A 27,856-nucleotide genomic window follows, 5' to 3' on the forward strand; every position below is an offset into this window, starting at 1 on the left:
TAGGTAAGGTTATGGCTCTGTCTCCAGTGATGGTATCAACAAATTGGTCTTTTGTTGGGAGAAACGTGTTCATCGACAGGCTGACAGTGTTGAGAAATAATGTTGCCATGAAGAATAAAGATGTAGAATGTTAATAAAGTTTGTTTTATTGAAAAATCTTCAAGAGTTTTCAGTTAAAAAATTCAGCGGCATTACTTTTGAGCCCACACTCATATGTGGAAGCATTTCTTTTAGGTTTATCTGTGACTTACTACATCATTCTTCCCTAGGCACACAAATTTCCCTGTGAAGAGTACAGCCTGCCATAGTACCAGTATATATGTGTTTCATCTAAACCTTTCTTCCTGTGTAAAAGGAATGTTTGCATTCACAAAAGCAAAGAAAATATTTGTGTAATATGTACACTATTTTCATTTATACCTGAAAATGATTGGGAGAAAAGGTCCAGATTGAAAGAATATGCAAAGATCATTTCAAGCATCTTCTTAAAATGATAAATTTTATTGTATAGAAGTCTGTGATACACAGTGAATAGGAAATGGTGATAACTGCAATATCTGGAACTTTTAGAAGAATTATTTAAGTGTTTTTACATTCTAAAAAAATACGTAATATAAAATCTATTTCATAAGATAATAAACGTGCCAATTAGGCTTCACTCTCATTATACCTCTATAGGATAAATGTGCCAGCTATCTGACTTACAAGTACGTCAACATGTAAAATAAATATGAAATTGCTTCAAATAGTTTGAACCTCTTTCTCTGCATCTTAAGCAGTGAAAACATAGAGTTTTCAAAGATAAACAGGAATATGTTGTAAAGACTGTCATTCTTCTGGATATATTTAATTAAGGAATGACTTCACAAAAAAGATGCACACAAATAAATAAATAAACAAAGTACACACAATTTATTACACGTAACACATAATTGTCTATTGTATGGTCCCAAATATAATTTATACAAAGTTTATGTATCATTATTCACATATAGTACCATACAAAACTGCAAATTCAGTTTATCACATTATGCAGAGTATTTGTAGTTCCAAGCTTTGAAAGTTCACTTTTAAAATTTCAACACAAAGTTGTTATTGCTTATGACAAGTAAACATTCACTGGTTTTAAATGAAGACACCATAAAGTGGCTTTATCACTGCTAAATATACTCTCTCAATAAACTAAGAAAGAAATGAAACAAAGTTTTAGAGCTGGAAATTTTAGATATACAGTTTACAATTTGGATTACTTTTGAGATACAAATTTTTTGTACTATTAGCTTAAAATTACAAGATGTAAATATTTAAGTGTCAATGTTCATAGCAACTTTTTCTGATGAAACAGTTTCTTGCACTATTTTTTTGTGAGACTTGCATTTTTAACTCAAAGTGATATATATTCTCATACAAAATAGCTAAAGTTAAAAAAAAGACCTGCCAGGTAATGCTTTTTTGTGTAATTCCTGAATAATTTACAAAGCTACTTTTTGCAATTGGATGTTATTATTATTTATACTAATGCAAGCAACAGTGATGTAAATTAAATGACTGACAAAAATATGAAGCATATCAAAGTAATTACTGAAAAAAAAGATCAGCTTGCTGACAGATGACAGAAACTAAATTTTTTGTTTTTGTGATGGCTTACTACTACACTAAGTTCAACACTGCATTTTTTCAGGCCTTAAAGTTTATTTACTTCATTAATTGTTATCATTGTGCTAATTTTCATAGGCCTCTCTTCTCAGGGAAAAGAAAAGTCCTTAACAAAAATTCAAATCAGTTATTGTTTTCAATATTGTGAATGAGCTTCTCTTTTGTGCGATCCTGTCTCAACATACCTGTCAATGTTGAGACATGTATATCACAAAAGGAAGTATTTCTTTTAAATTAACTTTTTGTTATTGTAAATGTATTACAATGCCAAAAATTAAAACATTTACAGTCGCTCCACGAAAGTTTAAGTAGAACTAGAAATGTATTAAGTTTGTTTAATTGAATTTGAATACTACCCAGTCAGCACAAAAATAGTGAATTCCAATGGAATTAAAAGGTAAAAAATTTCTCTATTGTTCTTATGCAGTACTTTGTCTCGCCACTGAGTTCTATCTGTACTGCACTTAAAAGACAGTTCTACGTCAGATGCAGATTCTGTATCACAGTTTTGATTTTACTCAAGATCTTTAAATTTATGTGGGAAATATTTCTATTCATAAGATCATGGACGAGGTTATTGAGAAATTCAGTTCTTCAGATACTTAAACAGTATTTACTGTATATATTTAACTTCATTAACCACTGGTAAGTTAGATAAGCAAGTACTTGATATTACTGTGATGTGTATTTCACGTCATGAAACAAATACAGTCATAGCATAAGTAATGTAAAACTATTTACAGTATGCTGTAGAATCAGCAGTACTAGTTCTTTTTCATTCACTAAAATGAGATTTAATTACAAAAGCAGTACGTCATGTGACAATAAAAAAGTTGTCCAAGTCCATAAAAAGTACCTCATACATTTATGTTTATGCATAAAATGACATTTTTATGCAGATTCACCTTGCAGCAGAAAGCCATACTTCTAAGCAAGACTTCATATTACGCAGCACTGTCATGTATGAGAAGGCAGATTAACGGTACCACCAGCTTCAGATCACAGCCACTTTTCTTCAGCGCTTCATATGAAGCTTCCAGCGAAATACCCAGTATGTTACAAATCTTATAAGGATAAAGAACCCAACAAGTGCCACTGCATCAATCCAGTACACAGCTTCCCCCATGTCGAGTTCTTCCAGATATTTCTTGGGATTTTTGAAATGGCAATACATCTCCGAACATTTCAGTTTTGGGCGCCCGTGACCATACAGTGCAACCATGGTTCCTTCAAAGCCATATCGAACATAACTTATGTATGGAACCCATTGCAAATATTTTGGAAGTGCACTAAACGTCACAAAGAAGCCTGAAAATAATATTATTGGCACAGAAGATGCTGGGCCAAAGAATATGCCATTCTGAAACAGAAAAAGAATAGATATATATACAACTGATTAAAAAGCTTTACACTTTACATTAGGAAAATTCATTCATTTTTGATAAGAACTCAAAATTTCAAATTATAGTTATTCTGGAAAAAAAAAAAATCTTCCACAATACCTCTATGCTCATGGAGGCTCCCACAAGCAGACCCAGACTCTGTGCCACTAATGATGTAAGTACACACATGCTCAGCACCATAAAAAACCTTTTTGTTTCATGTGGCTGTGATGTCATGAAGTAAACTATCGTAACATACACAACAGAACACAAAGACTGGAAAAAGAGAAATAATATAGAATTAGCCTTACAGCTTTACACATACAGTTAATAAGAAACTTAAAAAACTACTTCAATAGAAGTCAATAACTTACTGAGCTCAATAAAAAAAATTATTCTGTATTTGTACTTCCAATTATCACGTCAGTTTCCTCCACTTGCTCACTGTACCTCTGGCTCACTTTTGTGAGGTTTTTATGTTTCACTCTTTTCATCTTCTTGTCTACATTTTCATATTTGTTCATAGAGTTTGTTTCTGTTTACCCATCAGGGCTATCTTTGTGACTCTGGTTTTATCAGTGCCAGTATAAAACTGTTTGATCAACTTCAGTAATTTGATAAGTTGCCAGAACAGTGAAGTCAGCCAGGACAATGTAACCAAACAGGTGTATTTTTGTGTATTTGTACTCTACAGCTCTGAAGTAGTATTTGTGCAAAGCCAGCTAAGTTCTTATTCTTGTTTGTGGACCACTGACTCTGTGGAATTGTATTACAGGGTTGAAACCTGTAGGGTCTCCTTAAATGGGTCAGGTGTACACATGAGAGACAGGTAACTGACTGTGTGTGTCCACACAAAGGTTTTCTACATTAGATAACTCTCCACCCAGTGTAGATAATAAAAGATGTACCAGATCTTGAAGTTCATTATAAGATCCAGAGAAATGTCCCTTGTGCTAAGAGTATTAACATCCTAGAGATTAACTGCTCAAGCATTCCTAAAAAAAGTGTCATAATTTGAAGCACTCCTAAAGAGCAGTGCAGCTCACATAATACTAGGCACAGAAAGCTGATTAAACCCTGAAATTGATGCCAGTGAGATTTTTTAGGAAAATTTAAGCGTATAAAGAAAGGATAGGGAAATGGAGGTGGAGTATTTGTTGCATCAGACAAAACTGCAAATCCATTAAGAAAGAAATTGAAACTGCTTGCAAGACTATCTGAACAAGACACAGCATCAAGGGTGAACACTAACTTATAATCAGTTCTTTCTACTGATATCCAAACTTGCCTCTAGATGTAACCAAGAAATCTAGAGGAAACATAATTTCACAAGGATATAGGTTTCCTAATCATACTGTCATCATTGAATCAGATTTTACTCATCCAACAGTCAGTTGGTAAAATTACAGCTTTATAAGTGGTGGGCATGACAAACATCCTACAACACATTAATAAATTTCTTCTTTAACAACTGTCAAGTACAGATTGTTTGGAGGCTCACACGTGGTGGAAATATATTGGATTTGACAGCAACAAACAGACCTGACCTCTTTGAGCATATCAACATTGAAACTGATATCAAACACCATAAGGCCATTGTAGCAACAATGATTACCAAAGTACAAAGGGCAACCAAAACTTTAAGCTCTGAAGAGGAACATATAGAAGAACTTTGGTTGACATTTGGAAAAACAACAGACCTCGCAAGTGACCACGCATATGATAGAAACATACTGCATAGATCAGCATATGATGGGAAGAACCCTCCATCATAAGCAGTCACTATAAAGAAAGTTCTATAGAAACAGAGACTACAGTGTAAAAGATGTAAAACAACGCAGACAGCTATAGATAAGGAGTTACTGAATTAAATGTGTGTAACTGTCAAGGGGGCAAGTCATGAAGCCTTCAATGACTATCATAGCAGAATATCATTGAAGTATCTCTCGTAAAATTCTAAGAAATTCCAGTCATATACAAAGGCTGTTAGTGGCAACAAAGTTTGTTTCCAGACACTCATTGCAAAAACACAAATACTGAACTTCACATTTCCAAATGTTTGTTCACAAAGAAAGTTTCAGCAGTGTTGCCTTATTTCATTTTCACACCACTGCAAAGATGGGTGATACCGATAGAATGTCGGTGGTGTTGAGAAACAGCTGCAGTCAGAAACATTAAACAAAACTCCAGGGCTCAACAAAATGTCTATCAGATTCTATGTCAAATTTGCAGCTGAGTTAGACCCTATTTTAAGCATAATCTACCAAAGAACCATTGAATAAAAAACCATGTCCAGTGTTCAAAAGAAACCACAGGTCACACCATCTACAAGAAGGGTAGCAGAAGTACACCATGAAACTAATGTCTGAAATCCTTGGCATCCATTTGTTGTATTATCAGAATATATTCTGAATGCAAATGAAATTATATATCTTGAACAGAATGATCTTTTCCTTGACAACCAGCATGGATTCCAAAAATATCGATCATGTGTAACTCCCAATTTTCTCACAAGACATCCTGAAGACCACGGATCAAGACAGTCAGGTGTGGCCCAGGGAAGTGTGTTGGGATTTATGTTGTATATTAATGAATTTTCAGACAATATTAACTGTAAGTTCAGAATTTTCACTCATGGTGTAGTTATCTACACCAAGGTGACAAAAGTTACAAGATATCTCCTAATATCATGTTGGACCTCATTTTGCTCAGTGTAGTGTGGAAACTCAACGTGGCGTGGATCCAACAAGTCACAGGAAGTCCCCTGCAGAAATATTGAGCCATGCTGACCCTAGAGCTATTAATAATTGCAAAAGTGTTTCTGGTGCAGGATTTTGCACATGAACTGAACTCTCGATTATATCCTATAAATGTTTGGTGGGATTCATGTTGGGCAATCTGGGTGGCCAAATCATTTGCTTGAACTGTACAGAATGTTCTTCTAACCAGTTAAGAAAGATTGTGTTCGGGTGACATGGTATGTTGTCATCCACAAAACTCCCATCGCAAATGGCTGCAAATGGTCTTCAAGTTGCTGAAAACAACCATTTCCACTCAATGATCAGTTTTGTTAGACCAGAGGACCCTGTCCATTCCATGTAATCACAGCCCACAGCATTATGGTACAATCACCAGCTTCCATCATTGTTTGGGAACAAGAAGTCCATGTTTGGCTGCAGAATGTCTCAAAGTACCTGCACAGAACCATTTACAGTCAATGGTCAGTTCATTTTGACCAAAGACTCAGTCCATTCTTTGTAACACAGCCCACAGCATTATGAAGCCACTATCAGCTTGCACAGTGCCTTGTTGACAACTTGAGTCCATGGCTTTGTGGGTTCTGTGCCACACTCGAACCCTACTGTCAGCTGTTACCAACTGAAATTGGAACTCATCTGACCAGACTATGGTTTTCCAGTCATCTAGGATCCAACTGATATGGTCATGAGCCCAGGAGAGGCACTGCAGCCAATGTCATGCTGTTAGCAAAAGCACTCATGTAGAGTGTCTGCTGCCATAGCCCATTAATCACAAATTGCACTGCACTGTCCTAGTGGATATATTTGTCATACATTCCACATTGACTTCCGCAGTTATTTCACGCATTTTTGCTTGTCTGTTAGCACCGACAGCTCTACACAAATGCTGCTGCTCCTGGTTGTTACATGAAGCCATCAGCCACTTTGTTGTCTCTGCTGATAGATAGTGCCTGAAATTTGGTGTTTTTGGCACAATATTGACACTGTGGATCATAGAATATTGATTTTTCTAATGATTTCTGAAATGGACTGTCCCATGTGTCTAGCTCCACCTGCCATTCCATATTCAGACTCTGTTATTTCGCACTATGCAACCATCATCACGGTGGAAACGTTTTCATGTGGATCACCTGAGTACAAATGACAGCTCCACCACTGCACTGCCCTTTTACACCTTGTATATGTGGTACTGCTGCCATATGCATATGTGCATATCACTGTCCTATGGCTTTTGTTACTTTAGTGTGTAATGAAGTACTGTCTGAAAAGAGCTGCACAAATACTCTGTTGGATCTTGATAAGATTTCAAAGTGATGCAAAGATTAGCAGCTGGCTTTAAATGTTCAGAAATATAAAAGTATGTGCTTCACAAACTGAAAAAAAGTGGTATCATATGACTACAATATCAATACGCTTGGTGTAGAAATTTGTAGGGATATGAAATTGAACAATCACATAGGCTCAGTTGTAGCTAAAGCAGTTGGCAGACTGCAGTTCATTGATAGAATACTAAGGAAATGCACGCAGTCAACAAAGATGATTGCTTACAAAACACTTGGGTGACCCATCCTATAATATTGTTCAAGTGTGTGGGACCCAAACCATGTTGTACTAATGCGGGATGTTGAACTTATACAGAGAAGAGCAGCACAAATGGTCACAGGTTGGTTTGACCCATGGGATAGTGTCACAGAGATGCTGAAGAAACCAAAATGGCAGACACCTGAAGGCAGCTACAAACCATCCTGACTAAACCTACTTAGAAATTTTCAAGAAGTTGCATTTCAAATGATGAGTCTAGGAGCATACAACACTCCTTATGTATTGATCTCATGTGAATCATGAGCACAATATTTGATTAATTACAATGCATGTCTAAACAGTCATTCATTCCACACTGCATATATGAATGGAATGGGAGAAATCTTAATAAATGCTTTAGTTTGAAGTCCCCTCTGCCATGCACTTTATAGTGGTTTGCAGAGTATGGGTGTAGATGCAGATGTAGATTTTATTTTTAAATCTTGCTTCTAAGTTATCCTCAGTTCCATTTATTTGACTACCCTGATCTAGGGTCCTGAATGACCTGTCAATGCTTCATCTCTATGTTTCATAACTCTGTCCCTTTACTCTTGTGATGTCACTTCAGCTGATAAAGAAAGAATGCTATGGAAGTTCACTGTTGCTTTCTGATACTACAGACGCTCCTCTGTTTCATTTAAGACTCTCACTTATGTATGGCAGCTTGTGCATTTTCTTCTACAGCACTTAAAAATAAACTTTAAAGTCTGAAACTAACTGTGGTACAATAAAAGATATGCATCTGGTATTTTACATAATATTTGTATAGTGATTAGATTAATGAGAAATTATATTATGATCTACTGTTAACATGTTGCAAATTTCACTTACAGCACATGTTGCACTTGATGTACAAAATGTTATCTTAAACAGTCACAGCAGACTCAATATTGAGCTCACATTTCAAAAGGGCAGTCTGGACAGTTTGACTATGGATGAAACAAAATGGCTCATCCTTACAGCTGCAACTTAGATACTTTTTGCTACTGTTTTTCTAGCCATAGTATATGAAATGATTCCCATACATTTAGTTTAATTGCATACTAAGAAGGGAAACAGTGATGAAAGGATGAAAAGAAACTATCATAACTGCACTGATCAAAGAGATGACCCACAGACACACAAATGTGGCTATTGTAGTCTTACCACATGTTGGATGAAATGGAGGTAAATAGCTGAAAAATGCTTTTATGAGTAAATAATTTTCACCACATTTCATTCAAGCCTATGGCAACTGTTTCAGACTTCTGCCTGCATGCATATATATCGAGAAAATAAGCTGATGTTCTTGTATGGAATGATGTGGGTCCGCAGTGGTTGGATGTTACATATATACTTAAGTTATGTTTTAAGTTGTTCTCTCACATGTAATATAAACATTATGTTCCTATGTAAGCATAGGCTTCCGCGGCCGTTGTCTTCTTCAGTAAAATTCTTCAGGGTATCAGACCGCATCGTCATAATTTAAAATGCGCATTTTAAATTATGACGATGCGGTCTGATACCCTGAAGAATTTTATTGAAGATTTTGTTCCTATTTGATACAGTTCATGTAAATGTTTATAAGTGATTGCACATATGGTCTAGTAGACTGATTTGTATGTCACATCTGTTGTGACGTACAGAGAACTAAAAACTAGCACACTGGACTCGCATTCGAGACGACGACGGTTTAATCCTGCATCTGGCCATCCTGATTTAGGTTTTCCGTGATTTCCCTAAATCGCTCCAGGCAAATGCCGGGATGGTTCCTTTGAAAGGGCATGGCCGACTTCCTTCCCCATCCTTCCCTAATCCGATGCGACTGATGACCTCACTGTTTGGTCTCTTCCCCCAAACAACCCAACCAACTAAAAACTCTACAGCTCATAATGGACAATGTTTTCTCTTGAGGAGTGGATAGTGGCTTGAAGAAAGGTTACAGGATAAATACCAACAAAACCAAAACAATGGTAACATAATGTATGACCATTAAATCAGGTGGTTCTGAGGGAATTGATGAAGAAATGAGACACTAAAACTGGTAGACGAGTTTTGATATTTTGGTAGCAAAATAAATGACGATGGTCAAAGTAGACAGGATACAAATAGAGACTGGTAATAGCAAGAAATGCATTCTGAAATTTGTAACATCAAATATAAATTTAAATATTATGAAATCTTAACTGAAGGTATTTGTATGGAGTGTAGCCTTTTACAGAAGTGAAACACTGATAATAAATGGTTCAGACGAAAAGACAACAGAAACTTTTTAAATGTAGTGCCACAGAATAATGCTGAAGATTAGACAGGTGGAACGAATAACTAATGAAGAGGTAGTGAATTAAATAAGAGAAAAAAATCAATTTATGCACAACTTGAGAAGAAGAAGATACTGGCTGATAGGAAACATCCTGAAGCCTCAAGGAATCATCAATATGGTAATGGAGGGAAGTGCGGAAGATAAAAATTGCAGAGGAAGGCCAAAGCTTGAACACAGTATGCAAGTTCAAATGTATGTAGTTTCCAGTTATTATGTACAGATGAGGAGATTTTTACAGAGCCGAACAGCTTGGAGAGCTGCACCAAATGAGTCTGCAAACTGAAGACCACAACAACAACAGAAAATTATATAATCAATTTAAATATGGTAGACATGGAACATTACAGAAACTTTAAGTAGATAGACATAGATTATGTAAAAGAACAATATGGGAACAATGTACAGAATAGCTATCACAGGTGTTAATGGAAGTGAACGGTATGGAAGGTATGAGTGGTGACAAACTAATCAAAGAGCTCATAAAAGTATGGTAATTTCAAATTGTCTTAACTTATAATTATATCTGTTACCTGCAATGGGAGATCAGCCATGGTTTTTGCAAAATAAAATGACTTCAGTGAATACCAGTAATTCAAATGCTCCTTCACAAAGACTCCCATTTCAACAGGAACTAGAAAGAAAATAAATAATTAAGGAATTTACTACATTAATTAGTATGTGAATACTGAAAATGTATTTAAAAAATTAAGAAAGAAACTGTTTCTTACATGTTAGAATAGTTGGCATCATTGCATTAAAAGTAAGGAAAAGAACAGATGCAAATATGCACCCTGCATTGCTAATAACTTTTGAAGCTTCATTTCCAATGCCAAAATAAATCATTCCTATAAGAATTCCAAGGCCAGCATGTGACAGTAACCTCATTAATGTGAGTGTCTGGAACAAAAGACGTTTTGTTAGTCTGCAAACAGTTTCAATTTTTAATATGAACTGATTAATTCAGAAAAAATCTAGAACTGTCTTGAAAGCAAGAAACTGAGTGTTGCTATTATTATATTATTTTAGTACCTTATCTCTGAAAGTTGATAGGAACGTTCTTTTCAGCAGTATATAAAACTGCAGATATCCAGATGTTGGGAAACCTGGACTATGGCCTATTGGGAAACTTTCATCCGAGTCCAATAATGATGTCGTCACAGTTACGCTAGTTGTCCCTGGCTTTACTACTCCATTTGCATGGACACCTGGAAGATAGTAAACAAGTTAAAATAGTGGTATTATATTATTTAAAAAATGTTTGTTACAACACTAAACAAAGGGATTCAGTTTATTCATGTTTACCATGTATAAGATCTGTCTTTAAAAACCTTTTAGCCAAGGACTGGATGCTTCTACTGAAATGAGGTACACTTGTTGTTACTACTTTTCTCAGATATCTTCTTTAATATAAGTATTAATTGGTTATATGGAGCAAAATACTTTTTTGATTTTACAGTAAAACTTCCGAGGAAAGTATTCTTCAAGAAAAGATAAGTTACATGGATGAGGTGTTTAGTGCAGTACTGATGACTGTTCAGTTAACAGTTACTTTTCAGAAATTACAAAGTGGTTCAGCTGCAAAGAAGATAAAGTAGTTTGAAAAACCAAAAGATCATATTAACCCATTTCTTTCTAAATGGTAGAAAACAAGGCACCTCACCACCAATCTATAGGTAGATACAGAGAGGTGAAACATCAGAAACTGCAAAAGTAACTTCCATGGCTAGACAAAAAGATTTTTAAACCATAGTCCTGTCTAATGGAAATCCAGTTTCCTGACCACAAAGTTATCAATCTTGTAAGGGGGTTAAATTTCTCAGAACCATGTATTAATCAAGAAATACAAGATAAACAAATGAATGGACAATAATAATGAGACTCAACTTCTTTATTTCTTCTACATTATAGTCTATTACCTAGTGTTCCACAGTAGGTAACATGGCATTTTCTATCTACAGTTTCATTTCTAGACATCACAAATAATGTCTTAGGAGAGCCGAAAAGGAAGAATTTTCCTTTTTGTATTTTAGGTGACCTTAATTTCTTTGATTGTGCAGATGATAAATTTCTACATGGGGAACTAAATGCTATGGAATTAAAGATATCTCTCTTTATATGCATGGACTCTTATTTTATAACAGACCAAAAATAGGGTTTTATTGTCAAACTATGTCACAGGAATGAGAATAATAATTCCATAAGTATCAGTACTGCTTCCACTTAGTCACCTTAACCCCCACATACATAATCTTCCATTGATTTTCAAGGACAGTTTAAAAAAATGTAATGTTTGTTGATGACACATGAATACTGTTATGTCCTAGCCAGCAATGCCAACCGAGCCCGATGCCAAAAGGTTGGCAGCATCAAAGTCTGGACGCCGTCCGCATAAGCAGCGCCAGCGATACAGGAAATCGCCGCAAGTCTGCGCGCGCCACCGCTGGCTTCTGGCTTCTTAAGCGCTGGAGTCGCGAGCGCTAGGACAGTTCTGTATTCGCCGCTCAGTTGTATACTCGCCACCGAATTGTGTACTTGCTAGTCAGTTGTGTGTTCATCGCAGCAGAGTTGTTGTTTGTCGTCAGCCGACGCTGACCTAACCGCTCCGACTCGAACTAGACAGATTTCTGTAGACACGGAGTTCACTACTGTTCTGTATCTTCGTAATAAAGATAAGTACCGACTTTTATTTAATCAGAGTGTTTGGGTTTTCATCTTTCTGTTTACTGTTCCAGCGGACCGGTCGGCCCGCTATTAAGTGTGGCGGTGACTTCGTAAGCCATTTCTACAGCCACGTGTTTGTCGCTACGAACACCGCCACAAAACTGGCGACGAGGACTTCCGAACTCGTGTGCAGGGCTGGTTCAACTTGTTTCTGGTTATACTAATTATAGCGATAAACTTTTGGGGGCTGGTTTAATTTGTGTTCACTATGTCTGCCGAATTACAACAGTTGATCTTGTTACAGAGTCAGCAAATACAAAGTCTGGTGGAAGCAATCGCCAAACAAGCGGCTAATCCTCCAACACAAAAGGAACAAGCACAGGCAGCACCACAGTTCCGGGCTTTTGATGAATCCAGAGAAGAATGGCGAGAATATTTCGCGCAGTTGCAGGCGCACATGACAGTCTACAAAATCACAGGTACTGAGCGGCAGCTTTATTTAATTTCCACTGCAGGTGTGGAAATCTATCGACTACTTTGTAAGTTGTTCCCGGAATCCCAGCCAGAAGCTTTAGACTATGACGTTGTTGTTAACAAGCTTGCTGAGTATTTCGAGTCGCGAGTTCATGTGGCAGCAGCCAGATTCAAGTTCTTCAGATTAAAGAAACTGCCACATCAATCTAATAAACAGTGGTTAACAGATTTACGGGGCCTCACCCGTCAGTGCCGATTTAATTGTGTGTGTGGAGCTTCCTACAGTGATGTCATGTTACGAGACGCTATTACTCAAAACATTGCAGATTCTCGTATTCGTGCTGCTATCTTAAAGTTGCCTGACCCGTCCTTAGAGACTGTGATGAACATCATTGAAGCCCAAGATACTTTTGACTATGCTGAGTGTGAGTTAGATCAGCCATGTATTTCTCAAATTGCCTGTGCTAAGCAAGTTAGGTCACGCCCGCGGCCCCACCGGCAGAGTCAGACTGTACACACTAGCCGGCCGCGTCATGTTAAACACATTCGTCAGCCGCGTGTGCAAATTGATAAAGTTAAGTCTTGCCCTAAGTGTGTTCTTGCTCATCCTCGTGAACGTTGCCCGTTGAGAAACGCGGTTTGTCACTTTTGTCAAAGGCAAGGACACATCCAGACTGTTTGTTTGCGTAAACGCAAGAACAATTCTAGTGCTGCCCAGCCCATGGATATTCATGTTCTTCAAAGCCTGCCCGCCCAGAAGGTCGCGTTTAAAGACTCTTCCACGGTTCGTGTGGGTAATAAACTTATTCGCAATAAGCCACCCACCCAGCCCTCTGCTATGCGACCCAAGCGTAATTCAAACGCTGTAAAAAGTAATGTACAGACTGCAAGTGAAGCGGGAGTTGTTGTTCCACCCGCCCAACCCCCGAGTTGTCGTAAGCAGCGAACACGCGCTAAACGCGCTGATTTTGTGTCTTCCGCCTCCACTGCACCGATCCAGAGACAGTGTAATAAACTATTTGTGAAGCTCCGCATCCAGGACAAGACCTTCAATTTTCAATTAGACACTGGTGCGTCTGTGACTCTCATAAATAGTGCTACGTATGCGGCTATCGGCCACCCTAAACTTTCAGCGGCAAAACATTCTTTGGCTACTTATAGTGGAGAACGAATTCCTGTGTTAGGTGTATGTAGCGTGCCAGCCACATTCCGTGGCAATACAAAAACAGTTTCATTCACAGTGCTCCGCGCTACAGACAGTGTAAACATTTTCGGATTAGACTGTTTTGACTTGTTTGGCCTGTCTATCCAAGACAATGTGTTGCAAATTAATTCTGTTGTTGTTCCTCAAGACAGCATAACCGATTTGTGTAAATGATACAGTGACATATTTAAAGACGAACTAGGTTGTGCTGCGAACTTTGCCGCTCATATTACGTTAAAAGATAATGCTCAGCCTCGATTTTGTCGTGCTCGTCCAGTGCCTCACGCCCTCCGGGCACCTGTAGAAGATGAACTTCGTCGTTGGCAAAACAACGGTGTTATTCAACCCGTTTCAGCGAGCCAGTGGGCTTCTCCCTTAGTTATTATAAAGAAACCGTCTGGCAAGTTACGTTTGTGTGCTGATTTTAAGTCGACAGTTAATCCTCAGACTGTCATTGATTCTTTTCCTTTGCCTAGACCGGACGAGCTGATGGATAAGTTAGGGGAAGCTCGTTTCTTTTCCAAAATTGATCTCCGTGAAGCATATTTGCAATTGCCCCTCGACGAGCAATCACAACAGTATTTTGTCATAAACACGTCGTTGGGGTTGTTCCGTTTTCTGCGTTTGCCTTTTGGTTGTGCGTCAGCTCCAGCTGTTTTTCAGCGTTTTTTGTCACAACTTTTGGCTAATGTGCCATCGTGTTGCAACTATTTAGACGATATTGTTGTGTCCGGTCAGACGCCTGCTGAACATTTCCGTAATTTGGAGTGTTTGTTTAAAGTGTTGTCTCAGGCAGGTCTACGTTGCAACATCGATAAATGTTCATTTTTCCTTATGGAGATGGAGTATCTGGGACATGTTATTAATGCTCAAGGCATTCATCCCTCCCAGTCACATTTAGCAGCTATTCGTGATTTGCCCGCCCCTCGCAATCTGCATGAATTGCAAGCAGTTCTTGGCACATTGACATATTATATTAGGTTTATACCTAATGCATCACAGATTGCTGCACCGTTGCATCGTCTCCGACGTAAGAATGTTCCGTTTGTGTGGTCAGCTGATTGCCAATCAGCCTTTCAGCAGCTTAAAGAGGCTTTATTGAATGATCGTTGTCTGGTCCATTACGACCCTAACAAGCCTCTGGTGTTGGCTTGTGATGCCTCTTCTTTCGGCCTCGGTGCTGTGTTGTCTCACCGAGTCGGCAACACCGAACGTCCTATTGCGTTCGCATCTAAATTGCTCAACAAAGCTCAGTGTAATTATAGCCAATTGGACAAGGAAGCGTTGGCTATTGTGTTCGGTGTCACTAAATTCCATCACTACCTCTATGGTAGACCATTCTATTTAGTAACAGATCACAAGCCCCTGACGTCACTGTTTCATCCGTCTAAACCAGTTCCTCAGCGGACAGCTCAGAGACTACAACGTTGGGCTCTTTTGTTATCACAATACCAGTATGAGATACTGTATCGCCCTACAGCTCAGCATGCAAACGCTGACGCGCTTTCTAGATTGCCAATTGCTGCGGATGATGTCTTCGATTCCTCCGAAGACTCTTGCCATCAGATTGACGCCGATGAGCATCAATCCCTCCGGGATTTTCCGATTGATTATCGTCAGGTGGCGCGTGAGACAGCTACGGATCCTCATCTGAGTTTACTATTACGTTTTGTTCAACGTGGTTGGCCGTCCAAGGCAAAGGACATATCGGATCCTGTGGTTCGTCGCTATTATCCGCAACGTCATCTGTTGTCTGTTTCGCACGGAGTTTTGCTGTTACGCACCGAGAATGACCAGCTTCGTGTAGTGGTTCCCCAAGTGCTCCAATCCAAGGTCCTCGACTTGTTGCATCAAGGTCATTGGGGAGTGGTCCGCACCAAGCAGCTTGCCCGCCGTCATTGTACATGGATCGGCATTGATAAGCAGATTACGCAGATGTCTACAGATTGTTCGACGTGTGCCGAGCACCAAGCTGCTCCGCCTCAACGCTATTTTGAGTGGGCACGCCCTGCCGGTCCCTGGCATCGAGTACATATTGATTTCGCTGGTCCATATTGGAATTCTCGTTGGCTCATCGTGATAGATGCATTTAGTAATTTTCCGTTTGTTGTGCCCATGCAGTCTACAACGTCTGCACAAACTATACAGGCGTTGACTTCAATTTTTTGTATTGAGGGTCTTCCAGAAGTTTTAGTGTCTGACAATGGTCCACAATTTACCTCTGCTGAATTTGAAAGTTTTTGTTCTGACAATGGCATTCGCCATGTTCTTACTCCGCCGTTCCACCCTCAATCGAATGGTGCAGCGGAACGTTTTGTACGCACATTCAAGGATCATATGGACCGCCTTCGTGCTACGCACTCTCGTCAGCAGGCCCTCATCACGTTCCTGTCGTCGTACCGGACCACGCCACGCGACAGCCCTTCGCCTGCGGAGCTTCTCCACGGCCGTCGTCATCGCACCCTACTACGGTTGTTGCACCCCCCGGATCGACCCGCCGCTTCTGAGCATCGCACGCGTTTTCAGCGCAACGACGCCGTTTTTTTCAGAGTTTATCACGGTCGCCGTCGTTGGGAACATGGTACCGTGATAAGTGTCCAGGGTCGCGGTTTTTATACTGTTCAAGGTGCTACTGGGGTGCACAGGAGGCATCAGAACCAGTTGCGCTGCGCTGGCCGCCCGGATTCTGCCGCTCGTTCTTTGTCCACAGATTTGGTCCGCTGCGGGTTCCAGCCGCGCCTTCCGACTTCGCTGCCGCCCCCGGGGCAGCAGCAGCAGCTGTCGCCGCTACCACGCCGACAGCCCGTCCCGTTGATGCCTCCCGCGCAGCTTCCTCCGGGAGCGCCCCAGGTGGTTGCTCCGGCGCCTGCGGTCCCTCTTCAGTCGCCACCGCCTTCGGAGCTGATGGACATCGACCCCTCAGCCGGGCCGCCTTCCCAAGCGGTGGCTGTGCAGCCTGTCCTGCTGCCGCTTTCCTTGGGCACCCCCAAGGAGTCTGACACCGCAGCGCCTTGTCCGGCGCCCACTCAGCAGCCGTCGACGCAGCGTCAGGAGACGCTGCCTCTCTTCGTGGGTCCCGACGCCCCGTCGCGTCCAGTACCAGAAGCTGCGCCCGTAGTCACAGGCGTGCACCCTGACCTCGGTTTTCAGTCGGTGTTTCCCGAGGCCCCGCACAGCCAATGCTGGGGTGCGGACCGGGGACTGCCAACGACAACAGTCTCCGCCTCGGTCTCTTCTGCTACGCCAGCGGCCAGACCCCTCCCCCGCCGTCGACGCTCGCCACGTCATTATTCAACGACGGTGCGGCGATTTGGGGGGGAGGAGTGTTATGTCCTAGCCAGTAATGCCAACCGAGCCCGATGCCAAAAGGTTGGCAGCATCAAAGTCCGGACGCCGTCCGCATAAGCAGCGCCAGCGATACAGGAAATCGCCGCAAGTCTGCGCGCGCCACCGCTGGCTTCTGGCTTCTTAAGCGCTGGAGTCGTGAGCGCTAGGACAGTTCTGTATTCGCCGCTCAGTTGTATACTCGCCACCGAATTGTGTACTTGCTAGTCAGTTGTGTGTTCATCGCAGCAGAGTTGTTTGTCGTCAGCCGACGCTGACCTAGCCGCTCCGACTCGAACTAGACAGATTTCTGTAGACACGGAGTTCACTACTGTTCTGTATCTTCGTAATAAAGATAAGTACCGACTTTTATTTAATCAGAGTGTTTGGGTTTTCATCTTTCTGTTTACTGTTCCAGCGGACCGGTCGGCCCGCTATTAAGTGTGGCGGTGACTTCGTAAGCCATTTCTACAGCCACGTGTTTGTCGCTACGAACACCGCCACAAAAAATACTAATCAAGGGTCCAAAATGAGCATTACTAGATGCAGCTCAGTTGATACTTGAACAGGTCTGCAAATGGTTGACAGCAATCAGTTTAATTCTTAATCTCTCAAGGGTACATGTTATGCAGTTTCAGTCAAACAAAAAGCAAACATTAATGGTCAACACTAAATGAAACACTGTGTGTAAAATTCCTTGTGATAGCTGGATAGCAAATTAAAATGAAGTCAACACACTGATAAATGATGCTCAGTTCAGCATCTTCTTCTCTAAGAAACATCTCTCATTGTATTAACCTAAATAATAGGATGCTGGCTTATTTTTATCTCTGTCTTCATTTGGAATTATATATTGGAGCAATGTACTAAAGCAGATAAAGCATTTACTAAGCAGTAAGAATATTCTGTAAAGTTAAAAAAAAATTCCCATTCTTGTAGAAGTGTTTTTAAGGTTCTTGGAATTCATATGTTCATTTCACAATAAGTTTACCTCTTAATGGAAGTACAAGGCACAGGTCTAGGCTTCAGGGTGAAGTTACATACTGTGCTCCAAAGGTATTTAGCAAATTCTCAACCAACATAATGCAAGAAATTGGGAATTGCTAGGATCAATGAAAATACACTTCATTAGTCACACCTACAAATTATTATCTGTTTATATAAATTAAAGGACTGAAATTTCCTGTTAGCTACATATCAAGCAGTAGTGTTTATTGTAAAGCTTTATGAGGGGGGCAGGGGGGGGGGGGGGAGAGGTTTATGAAAACTTTATGAGAAGAAGAAGTAGTATATTGTAAGAGGGCCTCTGTTGTGACAGATATAGGTAACTGTTTCTTTCAAAAATACTAATGTAGGCCTAATCAAGTTGCTACTCATCATATAGTGGTGATGCTGAGTTGCAGATAGGCACAACAAAAAGATTTTCACACTTGGTCACGTGTGTTAGTTACGTTTGTGTGTGTGCGTATTTGTGTCTATTGTTGACAAATGCCATTGGCCGAAAGCTTTAAGTGTGAAAATCTTTTTACTGTGCCTATCTGTGACTCAGCATCTCCACTGTATGGTGAGTAGCAGCTTTCTTTGTCATAATATTGTTCCATTACATCCTGGATTTTCCATTGTTTGATCTAATGTAATCAAGTAAATATTAAGCTACCAAGACAGGATAAATAGGAACTGTTTTATATAACTGAGGAAGCAACTTTTTTGTCAAGGATACAATTTGTTTCTGCAGCCACAGCTTTCTCTCTTTATCAATCCTCTTCATCTCCATGTATGAGGAGCATCCTCTCATTTCCTTCCATAGGATGTTGCCTTTGAACATTTTCTGCAAGGAAATATCATGGATAATTAAGTGGTCAATCTGCTTTGCTTTGTTCTAGTCTATACTTTTTAGTAATTCTTCCTTCTCTCCTTTTTTTTTTTTTTTTTTTTTTTTTCTGTCAGTCCAACTAGTTCTTTCAATTCTCCTCCAGAATAACATTTTCACAACTTTTAAGCGAGCTTTTCCCTGCTTCACATCTGTATGTCAGGGCACTTGATACAGAGGTCTTTTCAAATCATATACTTATTGGCGTATTCAATAGAAGGTTCTTCATATTTTGGCATGTACTTTGGCCAGTGCTATTCTTCTGGTGATTTCCTTAAGACATCTATTATTGATTTCCGATAGTGAAATTTGTTTTACTACCTCAAGTTGCCCACTGCCTATTCTTATGTCAGTTTTACCTCCACCTCCTATCTTATTTATAACCATGATTTTTGTGTTCTTAATGTTTATTTTTAGATTTAGTTTGGTTATCTCTTGATTTATGAACTTAAGCATTTTATTTAGTTCCTTCTTTGACTTTGCATTTAATAGTTCCATGTCCGTGAAGGTTCTCCTTCTTGATGAAATTTGTGGAACACTGTGAATTAATGTAAACTGAGTAGATGTAGGAAACAGTTGAATGAGCTTCTCAGACAGGAACTCAGATTAGAAGATTTTCTTCTCTAGTTTTTACTCTTCCATTATGTTCCACTCATCTTCTTAACCATGTATCACAATTCCATCACACTGGACTCGCATTCGGGAGGACGACGGTTCAATCCCGTCTCCAGCCATCCTGATTTAGGTTTTCCGTGATTTCCCTAAATCGTTTCAGGCAAATGCCGGGATGGTTCCTTTGAAAGGGCACGGCCGATTTCCTTCCCAATCCTTCCCTAACCCGAGCTTGCGCACCGTCTCTAATGACCTCGTTGTCGACGGGACGTTAAACATTAACCTAACCTAACCTAACCACAATTCCATCCCACATTAACCTCTTTGCAACAACTGTAGGATTTGTTTATTGATTCTACCACACTTTTTCGTTTTGCATATGGCCCTTGAATGTCCCTTCTTATGCCTATGTACATTAATGAGTCAGTTAAGTATAAAAATGGGTTTTATCCCCCTTATGCATGTTATAACAAAGCTTAATGAAAAATCGTGTTGGTTTATACCAGAGCAGTATATGACTTATACATTTTGCTTGTTGCCATAAATAAACATCGCAGAAATGAAACATTACTGCAAACCACATTAGCGAAGAAAAGTCAGCGGGTACTCTAAGAGGCAACTGTTGAATGGTGCTAGATACACTGGCAGTGATGTTTCTAGGTTTCCTCACGGGAGAGTGTTCATCACTTTGGTTACTTGTTTTCACAAGAAGCAATTTGACAAATAATGGCTGCTTTGGCTGTTAATAGGTTAATATTTTTGGGGGCAAAGGAAAATTTAGTGAAGTGCAATGTTACAGTTAGGTGTCACGATTTCACTGTGAAAAGGTGACATTTCAGTAACATTACTGGTTGTGAGAGTTAGCTTTATCATGATAACATGGAATGATAGCAATTGCAGTTTCATGTGCTCCTGACATGTTAAAACTAATAATAGGTGATGGATTTTTATCATCCAGAGGCAAAACTGTAACACTAGCACAGGCCTGAACACATCATACAATGTCAGCTCATAATGGCCTTCTTTGTGAAGTACTACTCACAAAATGCAACCATCTAGGTTTGAGTCCCAGTCCTTCTTGCAGTTTCAGGAAGAATCATTACAGTGCAATTCCACTGCAGAATTAATATTTTAGTCTGGGATTTAAATTTTGTTTTTAGCAAAGATTTGTAAATCATTTCACTTTCAGAATTGTGCTGTGACTGGCAGTTTCTAAAAAATTATTACCACTTTTTTTAATTTGGCAGTTGTGAATATAAGCTGATAAGAAAAATTATTTGCATTGGTCTATAGTCACAACTTTTATTCTGCCTCGTGACAAACAGATACAGTACCAGATACCTCCATAAGGCCACCTCTGGCGTACAGCTGTCATGTTCACTTCCCAAGTAGATGCTGGAAAGTAAGCATTGTGACTGTGTGCCAGGAGGTGGCCTGATGATGGTACTTGTACCAAAAGAGGTAGCCAGAAGGCAAAAAGAAGATAAATAAATAAATAAAAAAATTTGAATGTGTTGGTTGCTGTTTTAACTGGAATATATAATTCTCTCTCTCTCTCTTTTTTTAAACACTGCAGCTGTACGGCAAAGTGTATTTATGGTGCTTTTAGTGACATACTGATATCAACTGAAAACAATAAGTAAAAACTGGTCACAGAATGATTGTCTGAATAGTACACAAACTCGAAGAAATGTATGCGAAAAAGCTGTAACTATAAATATATCTTTTTATGAAAGCAATTACTTGATTTATTGTGAAGTGAAAATAGAAAGCAATTCCCTAATACGCAATGAACAGTAAAGGTCTATCCCTCATACCTTCTGAACTGTCTTTCACAATATCATTTGCAATGCAAGGTGCAGATCCATTTGCTGTCAGTTGTTGTTGATCAAGATTATTACATTTTCTATTATTTACAGCCAACACCAACTTATGTACACAGTCTCCATGTTCTCCACATGCCACTTCCATCACTGAAAATAACAAAATTCAATATATTAGTGGCACAATTTTTTCTTTGGTGCTGAATATAGATTTTGTCACAAGTGAAGGCCTAGCAAAATTGCTATTTGTTATTAATACTGAAGACACATATTGTATTTAGATACAATGAATACCACAAAGCTCAGGAAAAATTGGTTGCAATGTATAGTTTCTGAATAAAAACCTTGTTCAGAAACTTCAACAATCTCCACAGTTCAAGCACTAACAATACTTGCAGTGGAAATACAAGCACTTTCTGTTCCAAATATTAAATGAAAACAAGAAATATTCATTTATTACATTACGTTTATTTCCAAGTAAATGTAGAATACAGCAGCAATGAAAAATCAGACTTCATCACTACATTCACACACTAGAATTGTTAACTGACTATTGAAATGAAGAATGCAGCATAAAGACATGTAGAAGTCAATGCTTTGTGCTATACAGAAACTACAATTATAGAAAAATAATGCAGCTGTACAGTTCTAAAATCAGTTTTTATGTCATCTATAATCATTATATATGAGAATCTCTGGAACAGAGAACTACTTATTATAACAGAGTGCAGATCTCTCTCTCTCTCTCTCTCTCTCTCTCTCTCTCTCTCTCTCTACCTACCTCCCTCTCCCTCCCCTCTCCCCTTTTCTCCCACTCCGTCCTCTCTACCCATATCTCCCTCTCTCCTTTTCTCACTCTCCCCTTTTCTCCCACTCTCCTTTTCTCCCTGTTCCTTTTTCTCCCTCTTGCCTTTGCTCCCTCTCCCTCTCCTGCTCTCTTCCCCTCTCCCTCTCCTCACAAAGGTAATAAAAAATAGTGTTTAAATAGAACAGGATCTGCACTTGTTGTATCTGGAGCAGAACTTTGCTTCTAAATAACTGCAAAAATGTAATAATGCTAAATTATTTTGAATAAGACTCCTAAATATTTCTTCAGCAACCAATCTATGCTAAAATTATACCAGTCGAGAAGCAAGTAATATTAATTATTTGTGATGTGAATTGAAAAAAAGTCTTGAAGAAATCTGATCAAAGAACTGAATATATCAATAAATGCTTCTCAGTATATTTATTCCTTAATGAAATTTGTTATAAGTCATATATATCTTTTTGAAACTAATAGCTCTGTTCTCAGAATAAGTACAAGAAATAACAATAAGCTTTATAAGATTTCAAATCATTTACTTTGGCCCAGATAGGTGCCCGTTATTCAGGTACACACATTTTTATTAGCTTGTCAGCAACTGTAAAACATTTAGCTACCAGTGTTAAGAAAGTAAATGTAAGAGGAGCCTAAAAAAATTCATTGGTGGCCATTTCTTTCCACTCCACTCATGGTCTATTTAGCAGAATCAGTTGATGTACTCAACTATTATCTGTAGCATATAATAAGAATATTATGTAATACCTAGTTTCAGTACACTCTCAATGTTTTGGGGAGCCTTACAAATTGTTTTTGTTTTTGATGATAGTTCGCTACAACAGCCTTGGAACTGATTTATGCACTTTACTCTCTGTACATTTAAATATTTGTGATAAGCTTTTTAATTAAGTGAAACTGAAAAAAATAAAAGGTTTAGCTATTCCACATTTGAGGCCTGTCTCATTTAGAATCTGTTGAAGGAACAGCAAAAATGGTTCAATTATATGTACTAGAAAGCTACAGAAAAGAGAAGGAAGATGAGGGAGAAGTGGCTAGCTGTCAGGGAGAATAAGCAGAAAAGGGATCATATTCTCAATGTCAGGAGGAAGACAAAACAAATCCTGAGAAAATAGAAGAGAATATATCTAACCAGGTTATTACAACAAGTTGAAGAGGAGAGCCACAACAAGAATTCCAATGCATCAAAAACTGGAAACATGGCTTTCAGAGCCCAACCTATTTCATTACAGATAAGAATGGCAGCTTGATAAGTGACAAGGAAAGAATTACAGAAAGATGGAGAGAATACTACTCAGAAGTCTTGAATTGCCCAGATGCAGATGAAATGCTGCCTGGAAACACCACAGAGGAAAGGAAAAATGTAGAAGAGAGGGAAGAACCTGAAGAAGATGTGAAGATTTCAGTCAAAAGACTCAGAAACAATGAGGACCCAGGGAAGGACAGAATAACATATGAGTTAATTAAAGATGGGGGTGAGAGCTTGCACTTAAAAGTATATAAACTGACCCAGTTGATGTGGAAGGATGAGACATGCCATAAGAAGGGAAACTGGCCATAATATGCTTGATACACAAGAAGGGAAGCAAAATGGAATGTGGTAACTACAAAGGCATCAACTTGCTGAATGTAACCTAGATGGTACTGTCTATCATTGTCCTCAGAAAATTACAACATTTATAGAAGATAGCATACAGAAATACTAAGCTAGTTTTAAACCAAACTGATCAACAATAGGCCACATCTTCATACTAAGACAATTGTTTGAAAGACAGTGGGAATATGATAAAGATATACATAGTGTGTTCATTGATTTTCAACATGCGTATGACAGCATCCACAGAAATAGCCTGTACAGTTCATCAGCCGGCCGGAGTGGCCGTGCGGTTCTAGGCGCTGCAGTCTGGAGCCGAGCAACCGCTACGGTCGCAGTTTCGAATCCTGCCTCAGGCGTGGCTGTGTGTAATGTCCTTAGGTTAGTTAGGTTTAATTAGTTCTGAGTTCTAGGTGACTGATGACCTCAGAAGTAAAGTTGCATAGTGCTCAGAGCCATTTGAACTGTTTGAACAGTTCACCATGTGACTTTGAAATCCCCAAGGAGCTAGTGAGAATAGTGCAAACTTGTATGTAAGGGACAAGGGCAGCAGTGTTTTTCAGAGGGTTCACATCAGAAACTTTTGAGATTGAAACAGTCTCGCAAGGTACCCCTTAAGTGTGAGGTTGCAAGAGGCTGATGATGTTTGCAGCATTCAACACCCAGCATATCATCTACCATGCAACCCCAATATTGATATCCAGTGGTGAGCACAGCAAGAGGCTATGGAGCATAGTCAAACCACTTAGTCAATGAGTAACTCACAACAGTGCTGCAGTGGTAGTGGTATTGATACAGAGTAGAGCAATGACAATGATAAGCTAAGCAAACATTGTATTATGTCCACAACAACAGTTGCTGAAGTTGACATTTCATCAGAAAGGAACCCAAGGAATTTCACAGATTGAGAAAGAAGTGGTTGATGAAACATTAGTGTTTCTGCAAAATGAATTAGTGGAACGTGTGGTGTGATATATACTTGACTGTGGGTACATGAGGAGTACATTGATGATGATATGTGCTTAGCAAGTGAAAGTGATATTGAAGCAGACAGGTGTTGAGCCATGTAGTTCATCATCCTTGCCAGATGGGAAGCCACAGATCCAATCTCCAGTGAAACATAGTAAAGGAAGGGCAATCACTGTCCAAAGAACAGGTACTAATTGTAATTATGTATGTGGAAGATCATCCACAGCATAGTAAAAAATGAATTATGAACAGATTTTGAATAAGACCACAGCAATAACTCTGTAATCCATAAGAAAAGCTTTGGATGTTTCCAAGGGAGGACAAGGTGCCCTTGTGACTAAAACCAGTCTGGTCCTTTGTCTTCACCCCTCCTCCTGCCCCTTCAGCTCTTCTGCCAGAAGGATGCCTTGGCTCTGAAAGCTTGTAAGAGTGAAACCTATTTGTGTGTGTGTTCTCCTGTTGCTGCTTGGTGAGTAGATTATTTATCTATCCATTTACATTATATTGTCAAAAACTGGTGTTTGCATGTTTCAAGGATTCTCGATACAATTTACAGGATGTGCATGAGAGTGAACTACTATGTTACGCACATCAAATAGTGTGCAACATAGATTACAGTGATTTCAAGACAGCAGTGGATGATTGCATTACTTCAAACAGTGCTGTAGAATTGGAAGATGTAAGATACAGAAATTTCAAACAAGGCATCAACTTGTCAGAGCATAGCAAACTGCGGAATTGGCCCAAAAACATGTTTTTCATCTTGAATTATTCCCTCACGGTGGTTTAAATGTGTGTAATCAAGGTTTATGAGTTGCTTCAGACAATAAGGGTATTGTTATGGCCTTTTAGATTTCTTCAGCATATTTCACAAATTGTTTTTTTGAAACTTTTGATAAGTGTCACGCTCACTCAAAGAAATGTAATGAATCTTACCTCAATACACCCTTTCCTCCCTCAAACACACACGCGCGCGCGTGCGCGCGCGCTCGCGCGCACACACACACACACACACACACACACACACACACACACACACACACACACACATGGATACTCCAATACACAGTCAACTAGTAATGTGCAGAATAAAAACTTCTATGTCTAAATGTTTTTTCTGTCAGGGCAGAAGTTTGTGTAGAGAATGTACACCCTATTGTACACTGATGAGACAAAATATTATATCACTGCCCTCCAAGAGATTTAATGCCACTTTGGGATGCATTAAGTAAATCATATAAGTGAAGCAAAGAATAAAAAAATGATATGAGCTCCAAATTATGAAGTCCACTAAATAATTGACCTCACAGGAGGCTGATTGTGATGGTGTGGCACACAAGAATGAATATTTCAGAAAGGCGGAAGATGGTTAGCTGTTCATATACTAGTGTCCTGAGTACCTATGGCAAGTGTTGAAGGACAGTGAAACCACGAGCAGGCTAAAATGTGTTGGACATTCACACCTCATCACTGTATGTGAAGTTAAGAGAATTGGCTGCTCGGTAAAGCAGTATAGACATAATCTGTAGCAGATATGACAACAGAGTACAGTGCTGGAGCAGGAAAAAGTGTTTCGGAGCACACTGTTCACACATAGTTAAACACGATGCTCTGGAGCAGATGATCTCTATATTGACTCAACAACATTGTTAATTATGTTTGCAGTGGGCAATGTTTCATTGAGATTGGACGGTGTGTAAATGGAAACTTGTCACCTGATCTGATGAATCATATTTATTGCTACACCAGTGGATGGGTGGATCTGGGTATGCCCTCATCCAGGCAAACAGCTGCTCAAGACATGCACCTCACCACGGATGAAGTCCATTCAAGACAGTATTGTGCTGGGAGAGGGGGGGGAGGGGGAGGTGGGGAGGTGGGGACGACACTTACCTGGGTTTCCATAGGACTGTAGTAATAATAATTGATTACAATACAACAGCTGTGAACTAAGTGGACATTAATTACAGATCATTTGTACCCATTCATTCTTGATGTCTTCCATGATGGTGATGGCATCATCCAGCGGGATAAGTGTGCATGTCACAGTTCCCAGATTGTGCTACAGTGATTTAAGGAGCATGCCAGTGAATTCATGTTGATTTATTAGCCATCAAATGCACCTGAACTAACCTCGTTGGAACATATCTGGGATGCAGACACCATCTCCATGCCCAAAAACCACCAGTTCCTAATTTATGGAGAAGGGGAATGCATGGCTTGTGCATAGACATCTGATGCCACAAACCTCTAGAAATGTATCGGGGACTTTTGTAACAGAATAAAGGACTGAGGGACAAAATGTATTTTGTTCTATTTGTTTCTGTGGGTTACAAGGAAAAGCAACAATAAATGGTTTGATTCAGACCAGTGTCTAAATGATAACAGTAAAAATTTCAGTTATTTTATGCAACTGTGTGACAGAATCACAAATAATTTCTCATAACATTGAAAGAGAATTTACAAACAGTAGAGAGAAGAGATCTAATAAGCAACCATCATAGGTAAAGCATTGAGTTTGCTTTCCAGTTATTTATAAAACTCAGTGAACACAGTTTTAAAATGACAGATGTCAGAAAATTTATAAATGGAAGAAAAAGAGATGATTACCATGTGTGATTAAGATATTGTGTACCAAAAGTGATGATTTCACTTATTTCAGAGAACTATATATAACCAACAGCTGGATATACACTGCAGAAGACAGTCCTAACCTGTATTGTCATGAAAGGGAAATATCTGCCTCCAGCACGTAAGTAAAAACAATAATACATTAGCAAATGAGTTTCCTGGAGCATTATTAAATAGGAAACAAATAAATACAG

General features: G+C 39.2%; 1 protein-coding gene across 1 annotated transcript in view; it reads right to left on the minus strand.

Annotated features, from left to right (window-relative positions):
- Positions 1-482: 482 nt before the first annotated feature.
- Positions 483-27,856, minus strand: part of LOC124802471 (ATP-binding cassette sub-family G member 4-like) — a 444,350-nt gene continuing 416,976 nt past the window's right edge. The window contains exons 8-13 of the mRNA XM_047263260.1: positions 21,643-21,798; positions 10,710-10,885; positions 10,409-10,577; positions 10,211-10,311; positions 3,159-3,314; positions 483-3,016 (exon numbers count right to left, since the gene is read on the minus strand). Coding sequence (XP_047119216.1) covers positions 2,672-3,016; positions 3,159-3,314; positions 10,211-10,311; positions 10,409-10,577; positions 10,710-10,885; positions 21,643-21,798 — 1,103 coding nt within the window. The 3' untranslated portion in view covers positions 483-2,671. The remainder of the gene's footprint in view (positions 3,017-3,158; positions 3,315-10,210; positions 10,312-10,408; positions 10,578-10,709; positions 10,886-21,642; positions 21,799-27,856) is intronic.

Source organism: Schistocerca piceifrons, chromosome 6, assembly GCF_021461385.2.
Source record: "Schistocerca piceifrons isolate TAMUIC-IGC-003096 chromosome 6, iqSchPice1.1, whole genome shotgun sequence".
NCBI classification, from domain to species: Eukaryota; Metazoa; Arthropoda; class Insecta; order Orthoptera; family Acrididae; genus Schistocerca; species Schistocerca piceifrons.